The following is a 17580-nucleotide window of genomic DNA, read 5'->3' as shown; positions in this document are numbered from 1 at the left end:
TCTCGTTCTGGTAGCATCAGTCAGACTGGCTGAAAGAATTGGATGCTTTCAGAATTAATGACACAGCAGGAAGACTCATATTCCATGTTAATGGAAGCCATGATAGTTCATTCTTCTCAGTTTTAACATTAATTTGGAATAATTTTCTGCCTTTACATTTTACAGTGTAAAATGTAGATTTGCAGGCACCAAGAATAAAAGCCACTATGAATTCCAGTAATCCTGTATCCTGATGAATTGCAGCATACCAGAACAATAGCTACACTGTGCCAGAGCAGAGGTTCATCTGTTCTACAGAGTAATTTTTGGATATGCTATGTAATGAAGCAAGAGAAAAGAAATGAGTAAAAGACAGGTAGATTGGTGATCCTTTTCAATGTCTGTTCTTCAGGCTTCTGCAGCTGAATGACAAATTCACTGACATGTGGTAATGGGGAGCTTAATAGCATTGGTTGAAAGAGCTCAAATTGAAACAAGTGATTCTTTTTTTTCTTTGCTATGACAACGTGGACTATCAATGGTAAAATTCACTCTGCTGAGGTACATTCTATTGTATAGAAACTGAAATGTGTGTTGCTAGGTCATTTGTGTGTTAAGTCTGATTCTGAAAATGCAGATGTTGGAAGAAACACTGCTGTATTTCCCTGACGAGCCTTCACATTTATCCTGGTGATTCAGCACCATCTCTTTATCCCTGCTCATCTGAGCAAAGCTTCACATCCATCTGGCAAGGTGCAGGGAATGAGGGAAGACAGAAATGTGTATGAAAATACGTTGTTGAATATACTTGTTGCACTGGATTCATCTTAATAGCTCTTGTAGTTGTGAAAATATATTTTGCTAGGAATCTGTCTGTGCTTTGCCAGGGGTGTGTGATGTATAGATGTGCATCTGGGCTGTACACACCTGGTGGAATGTTGGGAATTCCCTGTGGGTTTCATGTATCTGTCCTAAACAGGTGCAGTCCTTTTGTTCTAGTGAAGCATGCACAAGGTAGTGTCAATTAGCTATCACTGTTTTAATTATTAACTAGGCTCTACTACTTCAAAAGGGTAATTTCATATGAGGGGCATGTAAGTCAGTCTAGAATATGATCTGTTCAAAGGTAGAGCCACGTGGCTTAATCTGTAGTTGCTGATCTCATGTTTTATTTTGTTAGAAGAAGAAATGTTATGTATGTTCTTCTTTGACACTTAGACCTACAGAGCAATCTGTGTAAATTGGATGTAGGGTTCTGGTTTTGATGTGTTTGCAGTTTTTTATGATAAATCCACAGATAGGAAGTAGATTTCTGAGTTCATTTTCAGAAGCATGCAGCATTTTGCTATTGAAATCAGGGGATCTGTTCATCTAAGTAGTAGTGAAATACTAAGAGGAGTCTTAGATTTTTTCCATCCTGGAAGATAAAGATAAGGAGAAATTGATGAAATATTTGGATCTTGAGGTCTGTTTGAAAACTGGAAATATAAACACAAACCAGAAAACTTCGATTTTTTTTTTCTAGAATATTAAGTTGTTCCCTGTTTTGTTGAAAGAAGTGTTCATGTGTGTAAGTTGTCTTTTTCTAATCTTTCCTGTAGGCTAAACTTCAAGATCCTATTGGCAGTTAACTTACTTCTATGACTTTTCTTTTTACTCATGCATATTGTGGCTTAATCCCAGCTAGAAACTGAACACTACACAGCTGCCCACTCCTTTTCTTTTCTTGGAGAGGTGGGAAGAGAACTGGAAGAATAAAACTGAGAATTTATGGATTGAGATAAAGACAGTTTAATAGGTCAATTAAAAACTGCATGCACAAGCAAAGCAAAACAAGGAATTAATGCCTCACTTCTCTGGGCAGGCAGGTGTTGGATCTGCCCCAGGGAAGCTGGGCTCCTTCGTGCACAATGGTTACTTTGGAAGACAAATGCCATTACTCTGAACATCCCCCCTTTCTTTCTCCCCCAGCTTCAGATGCTAAGCATGAGTATATGGTATGGGAGACCCCTTGGGTCAGCTGTCCTGGCTGTGCCTCCTCCAAGCCCCTTGTGCACCCTCAGCCTTCTCACTGGTGGAGGGTGAGGAGCAGAAAAGACCTTGACTCTCTGAACTCTGTAGTAACAAAAGCATCTCTCTGCTTTCATCAACACTGTTTTCTGCACAAATCCAAAACACAGCCCCACACTGGCCATTTTGAAGAAAATTAACTCTATCCCAGTAAAAAACAGTGCAATGTGATGACTCTTGGTTTTTTTAGAGAGCCTTTTCCTGCAAGTATTTTCTATAATTTTCTATAATTTTCAAAGAACACAATGCTTACAGTAGATATTTTCATATAATGGTTTGGGTTGGAAGGGACCTGAAAGATCATCCAATTCCAACCCCTTTGCCATGGGCATTCCTTCCACTAGACCACGTTTCACAAAGTCCTTGGGAGTATTCATGGTAGGTGTCTTTAAAGCATGTGTGTGCTTGAAAAGCCTTCTGGTTTACTTTAACTTGGAAGACCTGTCTATGCCTTGATTGAGAGTCCCTTGACAGTTCTGTTTAGTCTTGTTTAAGTAATTTCACTCTGGAACCTTTATATCCATTCATCTTTCTCTAAAAAGAAGCACTTAGCCTCCAGGACAAACACTGTGGTACTTTCCTGCCACTCCTCCATCCACAGAAGGATATTTCTTGCTTCTTGTGTGCTGCTGGAAGGCTGAGATATTTTGAACTTGGTGATATGGCCCCAAATTCTGGGCTGTTAGAAATGTCTGCTTCCTATTAGACTTCCGCTATGTGTCAGAACCCTTTTGAAATGTGACTGCATATTTATCTCTGTTTTCTAGTGGAACCTGTGCTGGTACTTGACAGAAACAAACATCTCCAATCAATAATGCCATAGGGTCAATGTAGCTGCAAAAAGGGTAAAGTTGTGATGTTGTGCTCATCATAAAATTGCCTTCTAAGTTACGGTTGACCATGACTTTTGGTATTGTCTTAAGGACAGAAAAATGTCAAGTGTGATTTGTAATATCTGGATGCAAACATTTTGTTGTTTGTTTATGAAAATATTCTGTTTGTTAACTTCTGTCAAAAACCACCAGTTAGAATTTTGAGAATGTGTAGACTAAAATTAAGTCATGTAAATATTCTAATTTGTCATGATCTTTGTTTCAAAGCTCTATGCAACTTAGGAAATGCAGTTCTGCAGTAAACTTAAGGTTAAGGAAAATATTTTAAGGTTTTTAAATATATTTTTAAAGCATAGGAAAGCTTAGAATTTTTTAAGGATGGGAAGATGATAAATTGAAAATACCAGCTTCTATAAAAGTAAATTGCTTTAGTCTGGGACTTCAAACAGCTTGACTGTTGAAATGCATGGGATTAAGATCAGGTACTTTACCTTGATATTTTATCCCTTAACACATTCTGTTTTAAAAAAAATAATCTCAACTTTGAATCCTTTGAATTAATTTATTCTGGAGAAAAGATAGAATCTTGGCGGTACTTTTTCCTCTCAGCTGTGTTATAATACACATTTGATATGGCTTGTTTCCAATTTAAAATAATGCTCATGTGTGTGGAGGAATTATTATATGACAAATTAGAGAAGAAATTGTGATATTGTTAATGAATTTGATTGTTAATTTCATGCTTCTAAATCGGGTGAAGCAGTCAGTTTGCTTCTGGCTACTTTGTGCAAGTGAGTGAAGCAAATGCAAAGCAGCTGGAGTGTCTCAGGTATGCAGGAAGGTTTGAAGCCTGTGCCTGTTGCCACTGCAGCCCAGCTGTTGTGTGGCTGTGAATCTTGCCCTTAGTTTTCCCAGTGTGGCCAGAACTTTCCTACTGCTGGCATGAGCCCAAGACCAATGAGAACTTGATCTGTGTACTTTGATAGGGACCTTTGTGTTGCTGTTTTTGTGAGTCTTAGAATTTCCACTTGCAGAGTAGCTCCTGTGCTGGCTGTGACTGTGAGGTGATGTCTGTGTTTAAGATGCCAGTGCTACTGAGCTGCCTGTTAGTTACAGTAATGATAACCTACGTGTGTATTATTGGAGAGGGTGAAAATGCCTTTTTTTCCCCAACTTGCATATTATGACTTTGTATCAGTGAACTCAATCTTTCATCATTATATTTAAAATCAAATGTATTGATTTTTTTTGGGTCTCAGACTGGAAGCCTGTTTCTAAATACCTTCCCATCAAGCACAGCCAAAAGATTTTGAATTTTACTACTACACAGACAGCTATGATCTTCATAAGTGGTTTGTGTGGGTGTCAGTGTTCAGCTCTCCAATGAAATTTGTCAGAAAAGAAATGAGACACTGAATGAGAAGGGAATTAAAGCAGAAATTTGGCTGTACAGATGATTTAGCAGTAATCTAATATGGAGCTAATTGGCTAGTATCCAAATTGTGCTTCTGATTGTTTGTTTTCCTCCAGGGGAAAATGTTATTGAATACTTGATGCCTGCTGCCCTGAAGTAAAATAACATAAGCTTCATGTCTCAGTATTTTTTTCTAACATCACTTTTTATCTTGTATGGCACAACTGTTTCTTATCATGTGCATGGATTATGATATCAAAACTGAAAATGTTGTACTGTTGTAGGAAAATACTGGCCATGTGTAGGTCAGCAGGAATTTTGCATTTGACGTTATTACTGCCAGAATTTCACTTTAGTACATGAATTTTTAATATTTAGTTTTTGGTTGTCATCCATAGTATACTCATTGGTCAGCAGAATGCAATAGAGATGTTCCCCCCCCCCCCCCCCCCCCCAAAAAAAAAAAGACAGGTTACTTAAATGTTCATGGAGTTGTACTGCTACAGTCAGATTAAAAACTTTGTCTCCAAGGACAGTCTGCTGGAAGGCTTTAAAAATGTGTTGAACGTCTCGAGTCCTTCAGTCAAGTTAGGTAATATAACTGAGCAAAAGCAGAGCACTGAGGTAGAAGGAGATGTAGCAATTGCAGTTTATAATTTTTTTCTGTATTGAAGTATAATTTTAGTTTCCCTTCTTTGTGGTGAGATTTTCTGCATGCCAACTGTCAGATGGAGAAGTTCACCAAAGTCATTGGGTCCTTGAATGACCTCACCAATTCTGTAAAGGTGTTGGCCTCTGCTTTTTACTGGATTTTTACTTATTGGTCAATACTACTTTTTTCAACAAAAAACATTTAGAATATTAGTAGGAATCACCTTCCTTTATAATGCATTCGAAGGTTGTTACTTGCATGAATAATAATAATAATGAGAATATGTATGATTTTCCATCTCAGATCTGTGTAAGATGCTGGAGTTTGTGTCATAACCTGAGGTTGTGAGCAAGCACACTGATGAAATTTCTCCTTTGGAATTAAGGCAGCTACAGGACCTTAAGGAGACCTTGTCTGTGGGTTTAAAAACTGAAATATGCTTTAAACATTATGCCAATGGAGTTCCAGTTTTCTATGCTTTGGATGCAGCAGAAGGGGATCTTGTAATGATGCCTTAGATTTTAGCTTTTATGTTTTTCAGATTCTGTACTGCTTTTTTCAGATTCTGTACTGCAGTTCTGAGCTTCATATTAAGGGATGGTAAGCTCTCTTCACAGACTAGGTAGATAAACAATTCCTTTCCTAGCTTTGCACCAAGGACAACCACCCCAATCTCAGGTCCAAGAGCATAAACAATGTGGACTGAAGAGAGAAGTAAGAAGGCTGGGACTTCATAACCTAAAGCTATAATTGGACAATTAACTCCAATATTCTGGTGGACCAAAACTTATAAAAGTGAGAGACCTTGTGACTGGTTGTCCATTTTGTGACCATTTTGGGTCCATCTTGGGTGTAGCCATGGCTGGGCTCTTGTACTGCCCAAGGTGTATCCATTGAGGCCTTTTCATAAATACTTCTTTATTCTTTAAATCTGTCTAGCCCCTGTTCCAGGTCAGCCTTCACAAGGCATCAGCAGGGGTTATTTTCTGGGGACTCAGTCTAGCAGGGGATGGAGTGTTCGTGGGGATGTCAGGATAACGTGCAGCTATAACCACTGGTTATGGCTCTTCTGGAGCAATAAGTGTAGAGTGGTTGGTTGGGGTTTTTTTTGCAAAGATAAATTTACTGTCCCTGTGGTAAATGTTCATTGCTTATATTGGTATATTCTGATTTTTAGCTCGACATAAGTCAGTTGTTTGTTTTTTTTTTCATAGCAGTCAACACCCACAGTCCAGAGATTTTGGAGACTGGAAGTGCAGATGCATATTTGTGCCTTCATGCTGGAATGAGGGTACCATTTTGTATATGTGCCTAATACCCTAAATGCATGGGTTTGTGTGCTGTGTCTCTTGTGAAGAGACAAATGTTATGTATCCTATCAAGAAATGGTGCTTGCCTTAGTTCTTAGAACAATTGCTGTTTGGAGATCATCAGTATTAACAGGTTTTTTAAATGTTTCAGGACTTGTTTACTGTATGCAAATTTGTTGTTTTTTTTCTTTTAGGTGGCCTTTACTGTATGCTTTGTTGTTTTTTTTTCTTTTAGGTGGCCTGGCGTTAGCTCAAGTACTTTTTTTTTATGTGAAATATCTGGTTCTGTATGGTGTTCCTGGCCTTCTCCTTCAAATGGATGGACTCAAGCCTCCAGCTCTGCCTTGCTGTGTGAGCCTGATGCACAGTTTCACTAAAATGTGGAGGTTAGTCATTGCTGCTTTTCAGGCAGTTTGTTACTGATACATGGCAGTCAGTAAGAGCATGCATGTTCAGACTCACATATGTGTTTGCTTTCCTGTCCTTGTGCTTTTTCTCTCATCCCTATTTTTCATCTTTAGTGCTTTTTAAATGGACTTCAACTTGATGGTTACTTTTTTCACACTGTGGAGGGATAAGGGCAAGTACCCATTTCAGCATTTTCATCCTTTTAATTACTAGAGTTAGACTCAGCCTATCTCGTTAATATAGTAATTTTTTTCCAGTTATCTATTAAATGATTTTTTTTTCAGTCTGCATTTAAACTCCATCCTTCCAAAGACTGAAAATAAATGCTTGGTTAATCACATGAGGAAAGCTGTAGTTATAATATTTTAACATGTAGAGTCATATGGTAGAGGAAGTCTTGAATATATTAAAAGTACCATGAAAATTATACTTGTTTATAAAGTAGGATGGATTTCTGGATCTGCTTTGCTTTTACAGGAGTTCCAGCACAATATTTTTTTCAGAAACCTATGAATTTTTTATCTTATGTTTGCTTTAAATCAGTGTTCACTGAAATATTTTCACCAAAAACTGTCTCCTAGGTGGATTCTGCTTAATGTTTACCTTCTGTGTAAGAGTGGATTCACTTGACTTCTCTCCTCCCTTATTTTCCTCTGCACTAGCCAATATTCCTTCAGGCTCTGGGGCTCTGTGCCCCATACTTCTAAAAACAATCCCCTAATGATTTAGACTTGTCTGTCTTTTAGTGCAGAGGCTTCTCTCCTGTTGTGTTAGTGCAGAGCCTGTCAGAACAGTGCTTACTCCATCTTGTCTCTGACTGCTCTGCAATATGAATAAAGCTTTTAATTTTAGTCATTAAAACAGTGGGCCTGCTGTTATCAGAGTTTTATTGGATGAGATTTTAATTTTGTTTTCAGCTTGAAGCTAGTTGTAACAAGAAGGCTTTATAGTTTATAATAGTTGGCATGTGTAGATCTGAAGTATTCAAAGAAATGCAGCAGGAAGAGTGCAGAAAACAGATGAATTATTAAAAATTATTTCAGCTACTAACAACTGCTTTGGTTTAAATGCTCTTTCAGAGTTTGCACTGAACTTATGACCTACAGAGTTAATATAGAAATCTGTCATTTTTACCAGGCACTCTCATGAGAACAGCATTTCTTGGCCTCCTGGCACTTGTAGGCAGAGTTGCAAACAGCAGCAATTTTTCCCCTTTGTCAGTTCTTATTCCAGGGAATCTGTGTGTTGCACTGGAGGTGCCAAGTGAATTTCAGCACAAATCCTAATACTGTGCCAGGTAGTTATAACAGCCATGAAAAGGTGCTCTGCACCTGCAAATGTGTGTGGTGTATCACAGTAAAAAAACTGGACATTCCTTAAGATATTCATTACTCTTGTACAAAAATTGAAACTAATATCTAAGTAGAAAGCCTTTCTTTACAGAAGGAATAAGTGTCAGGTGCTGATATTAATCTTTTGCCAGATTATTTAATTTCTATCAAGAATTCATTGCCATAAGTAATAAAATTATTTCACAGATTGAATTTGTTTGCTTTGCATGTTGAAAAACGTCAGTTAATATATACCTGGCTTGATTTCTTGCCCTCAAAGTTCTTTAGTAGTAGATTTTTCTGTGGCTGCTGTGTTATGGGACATTCTCAAATAAATAAGGAGCTTTGTGAATGCCCTGAATGATGATGTCCTTATGCCTTTACAGTTAAACTCTTCAAACACTCCACCCAGAGGCTTTGCAGTCTGATGTGGTGCATCAGTATCTTGTATAGGAGTGTTGTGTTAGAAGTAGGAATAGCCCTTGTTTCTGAACTGTATGACTGAAAAGGACAAAAGTTTGCAAATTATGAGTTTAGCATAAAACTATGAAAAAAGGGGAAAGTAAATGGCTTACGTTGTGAAACCTTGTTAACCATGACACTGTTTCCCTAAAGTTCTAAATGCATTTTGATAGTTTGTAAATACAAGACTTTAACAGAAATGTTCCTGACAACTTTATCAGAGTGTGTCAAATTTAAATATTAAGAATGCCATGTCTGTTTTAATCTGGCAGTGTGAGATTTCTACCAGACTGTTTTCATTAAATAGTAGTCTGGTAAAGCTTATTAAAGACTTCTTAGGGCCAGGCTGGGACATGGAGTGGATTGGAATAATCCAAATGACTTGGAGTTTGACCACTCTTACCTTCTGTCTGGCATCAGGGACACTGCTCAGGAAAAAGTGCTTGTGCATGCTTGGCTTACTCTTCCCCTTCTTGCTGGTATCCACTTGAGAATACTGTCAGGAACATGTAGGCTGGACTTTCCAAGCCCAGTATTACAATTTTTGTCTCAAAGCTTTTAGCAGTGCACATTTTGAAGGAGAGAAGGTAGCCTGGAGAGAGAGACAACGTGAATGTCACAAATATGCTACTAAGGAGCCTTGCACCACCACCTGGTGTCCTTTGTGCATAACAACAAAGCTTTTGATGCCATCTGTCCAGACCTGTGTCACTTCTAGTCAGTACATGCTGACATAATTCACTGTGATACAGCACGTGGAAGAGCTTTCAGTCAGGAAGGTAAGAAAGATACCACAGTGTGTCTAAAGGTGTCTAAAGTTTCTCTAGAGCTGAAAAGCAAAGCAGGTGTTAAAAAACCAAATCAAGTAGTCTGCCTCTCTATGGTACTAAACAATAAACCAAATAGTGTTCACTCAAACCTAAAATAAAAGACTTTAATTAAAAAAGTTATCAAGCCTATGATAGGTTCTCCCTAATTCACATTTAATCAGGACAATCTCTAGAGTCAAAAAATTATCAGTCTTGTTTGCTGCCTCAAGACAAATACAGGTGTTGAATGTGTTACTCTGGTTTCATTTCACCTGGATATCATTAGCTAGCTAAATATGCAGCTGCATAGGTAATAAATGCATGATAAATACACTGCTATTCAAAGCTTTATTATAGCTGTGAAAAGGAGTCTCTGAGCTCCTGATTTCCAGAGAGGATAACAGTTCAGTGGCATGCAGTCTTAGTTTTTAATGTCTGCTTTACCTTAAGCCATGATGAATTAAAACTTAGTTTTTGTTATCAGGGTTAAAAGCAAGGTAATGAATTGTGGGAGAAGAACCAATGTTGTTGGAAACTTGTGCCTTAAAAGAATTAGTCAAGGCTGATGCTTGCCATACAATTTCTCAGGTGGTGGGAATGAATTGTGTACTGCAACTAGAAGTAGTTGTGTTACTGCTGAAACTTACAAATTGAAATATGGAAAAATATCCTAGTGGAGGAGTAATGGTTTGGAAACTACAGAAACAAAAGATAGTATATAACTAAATCCTATATAAAATTTGACATATTGGTAAATTATCTTGGCAATGTATTCCATAGAGGAACTTGTCAGTTTGTAAATTAGGACAACAGTTGGCTGTTGTTCATGGAAAAATAATCATGCTTCCATTTTTTATTTTTTTCATACTGTTACAGGGTATGACTCTGCAACAAAAATGTTGGACACATTAGTTAGATATGTTTTGCCATGCTGTGGGAGCAGCATGACATAAACCCCACAGTTATTTCTAGTCACAGACTGATTTGAAATATGCAGAAGCACAACACCTTGATGATGTTCCAGGGCTGGAGCACCTTGCCTATGCAGATGGTTTGAGAGAGTTGGGTTCACCCTGGAGAAGCAAAAGCTCCAGGGAAACCTCATTGCAACCTTCCAGTACCTAAAGGGGGCTTATTAAAAAGAGGGAGAGTGACCTTTTTATGCAGGCAGGTAGTGATAGGCAAGGGGAAATGGTTTTAAAGTGAAAGAGGAGGGGTTTAGATTAGATTGTAATAAGCAATTCTTTAGTGAGATGGTGGTGAGGCATTGGAATATGTTGCCCAGAGAAGCTGTGGATGCCCTGTCCCTGGAAGTGTTCAAGGCCAGGTTGGATGGAGTCCTGATCAGCCTGATCTAGTGAGAGTTGTTCTTACATGTGTCAGGGGCATTGCAACTAGATTATTTTTAAAGGCCCCTTACAACCCCAACAATTCTGTGATTCCATTACTTCTTCTGTCTTTCCACCTTGAAATCTTGTCATTCTCAAATATCCCAAAATAGTTTGGAGACAAATGTGTTGGGGATGAAGTATGCTAAAACTTGATGCATGTTTAATATAGGTTAGTCTCAGCAAGAGTAGAGGCTTTTCAAGAAGGCAGGCAGAAGTAGCATATGAAACATAGATTTCACTGTAAACAGTATTTCCTCTAGATTAAAGAAAATGAAGTTGAAGAATGCTGCCAGAGGAAAATAAAAAATGCAGTGATAAAGATCAGGTCATTTTCAACTACCATGCTTTAGGTTTTAGATTCTACTCTGTGTTTAACATCCTGATTCTTGACAGACAAGAGCCTGACATTAGGCAGCCCCTGATTTTCTTGCATGCCTAAGGGGTGGACTAGGAGGGCTGTATTTGGCATGTATAGACACACACAGTTCTATACAAGCAAGTTAAATTTATGTCAGTGATGTTTTAGTAACATCCAAAAATGGCATCTGGGTTATGATTTGCCATTGAAATTGTCTGCCATTTAGTTTAGTTTACTGGCCTTGTTACTGCTTAAGATTATTCATATGACCTGAAAAAAAGTGGTCTTTGTGCAAGGTCTCAGTGAATTGCTTCAAATTATGGATTACAGTCTGCTGTGGTCTTATCACTTTCTGGGCTATAATAATGTCATATAAAAATAGATCTACAGATAAAAATGTAAATGTATTTGCTTTTGTTTCTTCCTCATCCTGGTACTTTTTGCCTACTTTTACCATTGATCCTGAAACTTTCCTCCTTCTGGAAACAATTCCTTGTATGTCTGTCAAAAAGGACATTGCCAGGGTTTTTTCCCTGGGTTTTCTTGGATTTTTCTGGGAAAAGGCAAGTCTGACACTTATGTGTGAGTGTGAACACAAGAGATCACTGTGACCACATGCAGTAATTCCAGAATGATGAATAGGCTGCAAAAACTGTCTTTTATTTCTGGCTTAAACTCCTGATAGTGTTGTTCAATTGCCTATTAGTTTATGGTGAGGACTGAAATAGATATTTAAGAAAGGAAAATGGACTTCCTGACCTGTAGAGGTAAAGTAATTACTTGAGTGCTTTTTCATCTATGCTTCTTATTGTCTCAACCAGTTTGACATGTACTTTCTGGTCTTGGGCTTCTGATTTTTAGTAGTGCAATAAATAATCTTGGGAATTAGCTTGTTAAGTATATCAAAACAAAAAAGATGCTGAAAGGCTTTGTTAAATACCATTAAAGTAATTTAAATAAGATCAGAATTGGAGTTTCTGTCAGGGCTTGACTTGGAAAGCTTGCCTCCTTAAATTCCCAAATAGCCAATGTTTGGCACAAGTTAACACAAACATAATTGTGTGTAACAATAGCAACTGTAGCTGTGCTGCAGATCTGTGTAGTCAGGATGACATCCTTGCCTCTGGGCTCAGAGTAATGTGCCTTTGTGTGTTTAGGGGCTTGTACTCTAACAAATGGTGAAAGGTTCACTCTTTCTGTTTGGGTCTTGTAGTGCTCTTTTGTTGTGGTGTTTCTGGATAGGCTGATGGATGGTCTGAAATAGGAGATAGCAGATTTTGCTCCCTAAACTCTTCCTTCCTATGAGTTTAGTTCTCTGATTACATGTTAGTAATAACAGCAAATTGCTGTTGTGCAACCTGTCATTTGGAGGTAATTGTAGGGCAGAAAGGAAGGATGATAGGTTAAACTTCTTTACATTGCAGGTATCCTCAGGAGTAGTTAAGTTATCAAGCCTTGAAAAATTTGCATGAGGGAAGGAGAAAGAGGCAGTGAAAAGAAACTCCACATCTCCATGGCAGATGGAAGGAGGGATTCAGCATGAATCACCCAAAGCCTGTAGAAATTGGAATGGCACATCCAGATCTGTGGCTCACACCTGTTGCCCACCCTGCTGTGGAAGGGGTTGCAGCAGCTGCTTTCCAAAGCTGTAGGAAGACTTCCTCTGAGGTTCTGTGCCTGGGGACAGGGTCAGTCTGGGGATTAGAGCCAGGACAAGCCTACTTGTACTATGACCACAGAATCTAATTTTCAGTGCTGTGGGAGGCCTACCAGTCAGCTTTAAGAGGATGAGGTATTTTCCAGGTGGTTTGTTTTGTATTTGTCCTACAATTCTAGACAGCTATGTTTTTGAAAGCACTCTACTCCGTGTTCGTGATGGGAAGTACTGAGCAGCTGGGATGGAGAGACAAGAAAAGGAAGGACATGCTTATGCATGTTTCCCTTTCCTCTAGAGTTGAGGATTGTGTCTTCTGGTACATTTTTACCCTTTGATATTTTCAAAGAAGGAGGTTGTCCAGTATGTTGTAGACAGTGTATCAGGTAGAATAAATGTCTTTTACCTAGGTTCTCACTGGTTTTAGACTTAAAAATATTAATGCTGCAACATTTCTATTCCAAAGTCAAAATGCATATTTTCCCTACTGTGTTTTGGAGGTGATATCTTAAATATAAAAAAGATTATTTAAAAGGGTATTTGGACTAAATACAGTTATGCCCATAGTGTTGCAATAGCCTAGTGCTCATGAGTAAAGGAGAATTTTATTGAAATTAAGATTATTGCCAAAATGTGCAGAAGCCCACATACTTTAACAGACTTCAACACTGTGAAGTCATAGGATTAGGTTTCTTGTCCTGTCTGTACAAGTGTACTGGATCAGATCCCAAATCAGTAGTAAAAATAACATGCAGAAGACCAGTTGTGTCATGGAAAGCTTTTGTGCCTAGAGAGGTAGGTGATGTGCTTTAAAACACTTAAAGAATATTAAGTTTTTATTCTTGAGAAGATTTAACATGGTCTTTGAGGATGCTGAGTGTGAATCTTGGGAGGGAAAGTGCTTTCTTCCTTCTCTTGATACATAAAGTTGAATGTAAGGCAGGTCTCCCTGTATGTTCTTGCCCTCTACAACTCCTGTGGTATTCCTAAGCAGAATGATTTGGTGTTAAATCCACAATCACAGTGTGCACAGACAGCTGGAGTCAAGGAAAGCTCTCCTTAGGCTGTGGAGCTATAACTAACATTATAGTTAGTTAAATATTGCACCTGCTTACCAATATCTGAATGTTATCTGAATAACTTCAACTTCTTGCCAAAAACTTGGCTATTTAGTTGCAGAATTAGTGCATATCTTTAATTGTGGAATAACTTGTTTTAAAGTTTAAAAATAAGTCTCCCTGATTTACTGTATTTTTTGTTAACCGTGGTGATGCTTAAAGCTGAATGTTGATCTGTGATGTTTCCAGCTAAGATGTCACCTGAATATATGAAAGTTTTGGACTTGTTAGCCATTCTCTCTCTCACTGATGAAGACAGAAGATTTAAATGCTTTCAATGTCAGCTAAATTAGTGCATACTGCAGTTACCTGCTGTACTGTACAGTTCAATTTGCTGGTTTCATCAAAGCTTTGAAAGGCTCCTTAAATCTCTTCAATAGAGAAAAAGAAATCTGTTACTCTGGAGTGTAAAAGGAAGTGAGTAATAAGGCACCCTAATCCTTCTTGGATCTAAATTACATAATTATTGGGAATTTATTTGTCTAATGACTCCATTGTCACTGTAATTTGAAATTGCTGGGTTTTTTAACAATCAAGCTAAACCCACCTACGTCTTTTCACCTGTGAAGCCCATTGCTCACTGTATTTGATATGAGCTCTGTGTAGATATAAACTATTACTGCTGCTCACATTTGGCAAGCAGCACTCTGCCTGCTCACAACTTCTGTAGAAAATGAGTAATGGCTGTTAATAAACTTGTTTGCTGTGTTTGCAGTAAGGATGGAGATCTCACAGTAATTGGATGATCACGCTGCAGTGCAGGAGTCTTATGTGACAAAGACTGAGGGAGAACTTCCCCTATGGGAGTTTGCCACTAATGGGCATTAGGTTTCATCCACTCTCCATGAGCTACTACAGGCTTTTGAAGAATTGGGGAAGGTATAAAATTAAAGTAATATTTCTTCTGAAGGGCTTTAGGAGATATTAACAGAATACAAATGAGACTTCGCTTTTTAAAAAAGTGTTTGCTGAGCTGTATCACCAAGATCCAGTGATTGGATATGTGAGAAACAGAACCAATTTGTTATTTTAAAGCCTCCCAAGCAGGCAGACTTGTGTGCAATTTACATACACACTGCCAATGGCTGATGCCTGCTGAACATGCTGCTTCTCTTTCTGTCCAGGAGATTACAGGGGTGAGGAGGAGTCACTGCCTAGAATCATTACAACTTTCCTCAGGCTTTCTGATATAATACAAGTTCTGCATTTAAACTGAAATGAAACAACAAAACATATTAGGTCATGAATTCAATTTGTAGGCTGGAGGCCGCTAGCATTGTGAAGTGTTTCTCTGTGGTCCTCAGAAGAGCTTTCTCCTTGTGGGTGTCTTACTGGAGGTTAATTTTACTATGCAGGTCTCCAGCCTGAGTTCCCAGCTAATAAGCAAAACTGTGCAGATGAAGCTTTGAGACTTACTAATAGCTTCTACTTGGAGATGAAAGTGTATCTAACAAAATGCACACTGAAATTGGACTGTATTCTGCATTATACAGACTGTCCAGAGTCAGTCCAGGTGTATTTCTGCTTCCCTTGAAATCAGTGAGGGTTTTGTGCTCATTTTGATGGTGTCAGTATTTCACCGTGGATTTCCACCGTTCTCCTGGGTACAAGAAGCCCTAACTTCTCCCTGTGGCGCTATGCAGTAAATACTTCCCAAATAAAATGTTTAGGGCTTTTCCTTAAAGTGATCAGACGTATATAGAGAACTGTTTCTGTGAAGTAATGTGAATGTTGGTGCATTTGCCATATTGGTGCTACAGAGCACTTACAGCACTGACCAGGAACCTCTGTGTGGAGGCATCCAGCACAGGCACAAAACAGCGGGAGCTTTGGTTATTTTAATAATGGAGGAAACCAAAAGGCAAGTTGGTATACTGCTGAATCATTCCAGAAGGAAGCACAACAGGGATTCAAAGTGTTTTATCTAAGCATGAAGTGTTAAAATTCCAGGGTCCTTAAGCGAGTGTCAGAGAATGATAAAGGTATCTTCATGTATACACAAGTTCCGCTTATTATTGCTGTAACAAGAAATTGTTTGTCAAAGATATGATATGGAACCATTTGAAAGTCTTCATATTTTCTCTTTCAAATTGCATAGATTTTTATTTTTACTCTTAGGTGCATTTTTACATTGAAATAAAAGGAAAGTGCTGCTAGTTTACTGCATTGAAGATGGTTAAAGTCAAAGCTTGCAAACAAAAGGGTCCATTGAAGCTTGAGATCTAGCCTTACCAAGTTCTTAAGATCTTGATGTTTACAAGAACATTCTCTTAAACAGGAATCTTATCATTGGATTGAGCTATGAATTGGTTTTTTCTAAGTTGCATGGTAAGAGTGGAGATGCATGGGAAATTGTAGGATTGAAGAATGTTTGGAATGCCAAAAGAGTTCCATATATGCATTTGTTCCTAATTTCAATGCCGTATCAGTGGGCAGACTAAAATCTGTATGTGGGTGGAATTCACCAAGTGTCTTGCACAAATTGAAAGGCTGATCGCAAAAATGAGAGCTCCAAAAACGTCCTTGTATGTGGCAAAAGAGTCCCCAGAAAAAATTTAAAATGTGACTTTAAAGGCTTGGTGTCCAAAAGTGTATTCTATAATTTAGGTAACAGATAAATCCAAACCGATAGTTGTATTGGACTGGGTTGTGTTTTTCATCAGGCATCTCTGTCTTCATTTTAAAAACTAACACTCTACACAGTATTCACAGTTTAAGTGAATATTTTCAGTTTGCTTACTCTGTTTCTCTCTCCTGAAAAATCTTCTGTGACAATTTAATTGTTGTTTTTCTATTTGAAGTTGTACATCAGCTTTCTAAATAGTGTATTCATGTATGAAGGCAGTTATGTTATTTAGAAGAGGAATTGTGCTGCTCGTCACTGAAGAAACAAGCTTTACCTGAAACCTACACATTCATAGCAAACTTGCAGAAAACTGAATGAACTCAAGCCATGGACAGGCAAAAGTGTCTTTTAAAAATACAGATGGCTTTCCCAGATGTTTATTTAATAATCAAGGTGATGGTGAATCAATTGGTGGCAGTCACTGCTTGAAAAATACTTGTTCTGTTTGGTAGACTGTACCCCCGCCAGGGGATTTGCTTTAGCAGAGTTTTATAGCTCATTGAGACATTAAATAATAGCACTTACAAAACCTGCATATAGACTTCAGTATCTGCTCTCCTGGTAATAATCTAACTCTTCAGACAAGACTCTGAAATTGCTCCAGATTCACATTGGATGCTTGTAATTATTTGAAATTTGGAAGCACTCATCTTTAAGGCATTGCCTGCTGGGAAGGTTGCCACAGGCAGCATTGGAAAAAGCATGAGCAGATTTAGGAGAATCCAGAAAAGTAGCTCTTGTAAAAAAGCTAATTCTTTTTACAGAGTCTTTTGGGCATCCCTGCTGTAAGGGGCTGCTAAAAAACAGGGGCAATGAAGCAACTTGAGTGCTGTGTCAGTGAAGGCAGCTGTCATTCAGACTCCTCAGTCTCCAGTGCAAAATATTCTGGTGTGGGAGAGACTCTTGCTCAGCAGCTCACTGGCTAAATGCTACATTTATTTGCAAAGACAGCTTATGGAAATGCTAGTCTTGCAACCAATTCTGCAGTTCAGTAGGACAGGCTACTCTGAAGGTATGGGAATGACTTTGACTTCCTAGTGTCAAGTTCAGCCACATTTTAAAGAAAGGGCCAAGAACCATTGTTGAAGCATTGCAGCGCCTACAATGCTTTTTTAAAGAGATGTTGAATACCCAGAGTACTGAAGCCATAATAAATAACCCATTT

At 38.3% G+C, this 17580-nt stretch overlaps 1 protein-coding gene across 2 annotated transcripts in view; it reads left to right on the top strand.

Moving 5' to 3' along the window:
- The window catches only part of HHAT (hedgehog acyltransferase), a 147305-nt gene that overhangs the window by 11726 nt on the left and 117999 nt on the right, over positions 1 to 17580 (top strand). For both annotated transcript variants that reach the window (XM_071426730.1, XM_071426738.1), the window contains one exon: positions 6494 to 6644. In XM_071426730.1, coding sequence (XP_071282831.1) covers positions 6494 to 6644 — 151 coding nt within the window. The remainder of the gene's footprint in view (positions 1 to 6493; positions 6645 to 17580) is intronic.

Source organism: Agelaius tricolor, unplaced genomic scaffold, assembly GCF_023055355.1.
Source record: "Agelaius tricolor isolate 1412-34295 unplaced genomic scaffold, bAgeTri1.0.p SCAF_1, whole genome shotgun sequence".
In the NCBI taxonomy this organism is placed as follows: Eukaryota; Metazoa; Chordata; class Aves; order Passeriformes; family Icteridae; genus Agelaius; species Agelaius tricolor.
Note: the sequence above shows the minus strand (reverse complement) of the source record. Positions and strands in the feature narration are given on the sequence as shown.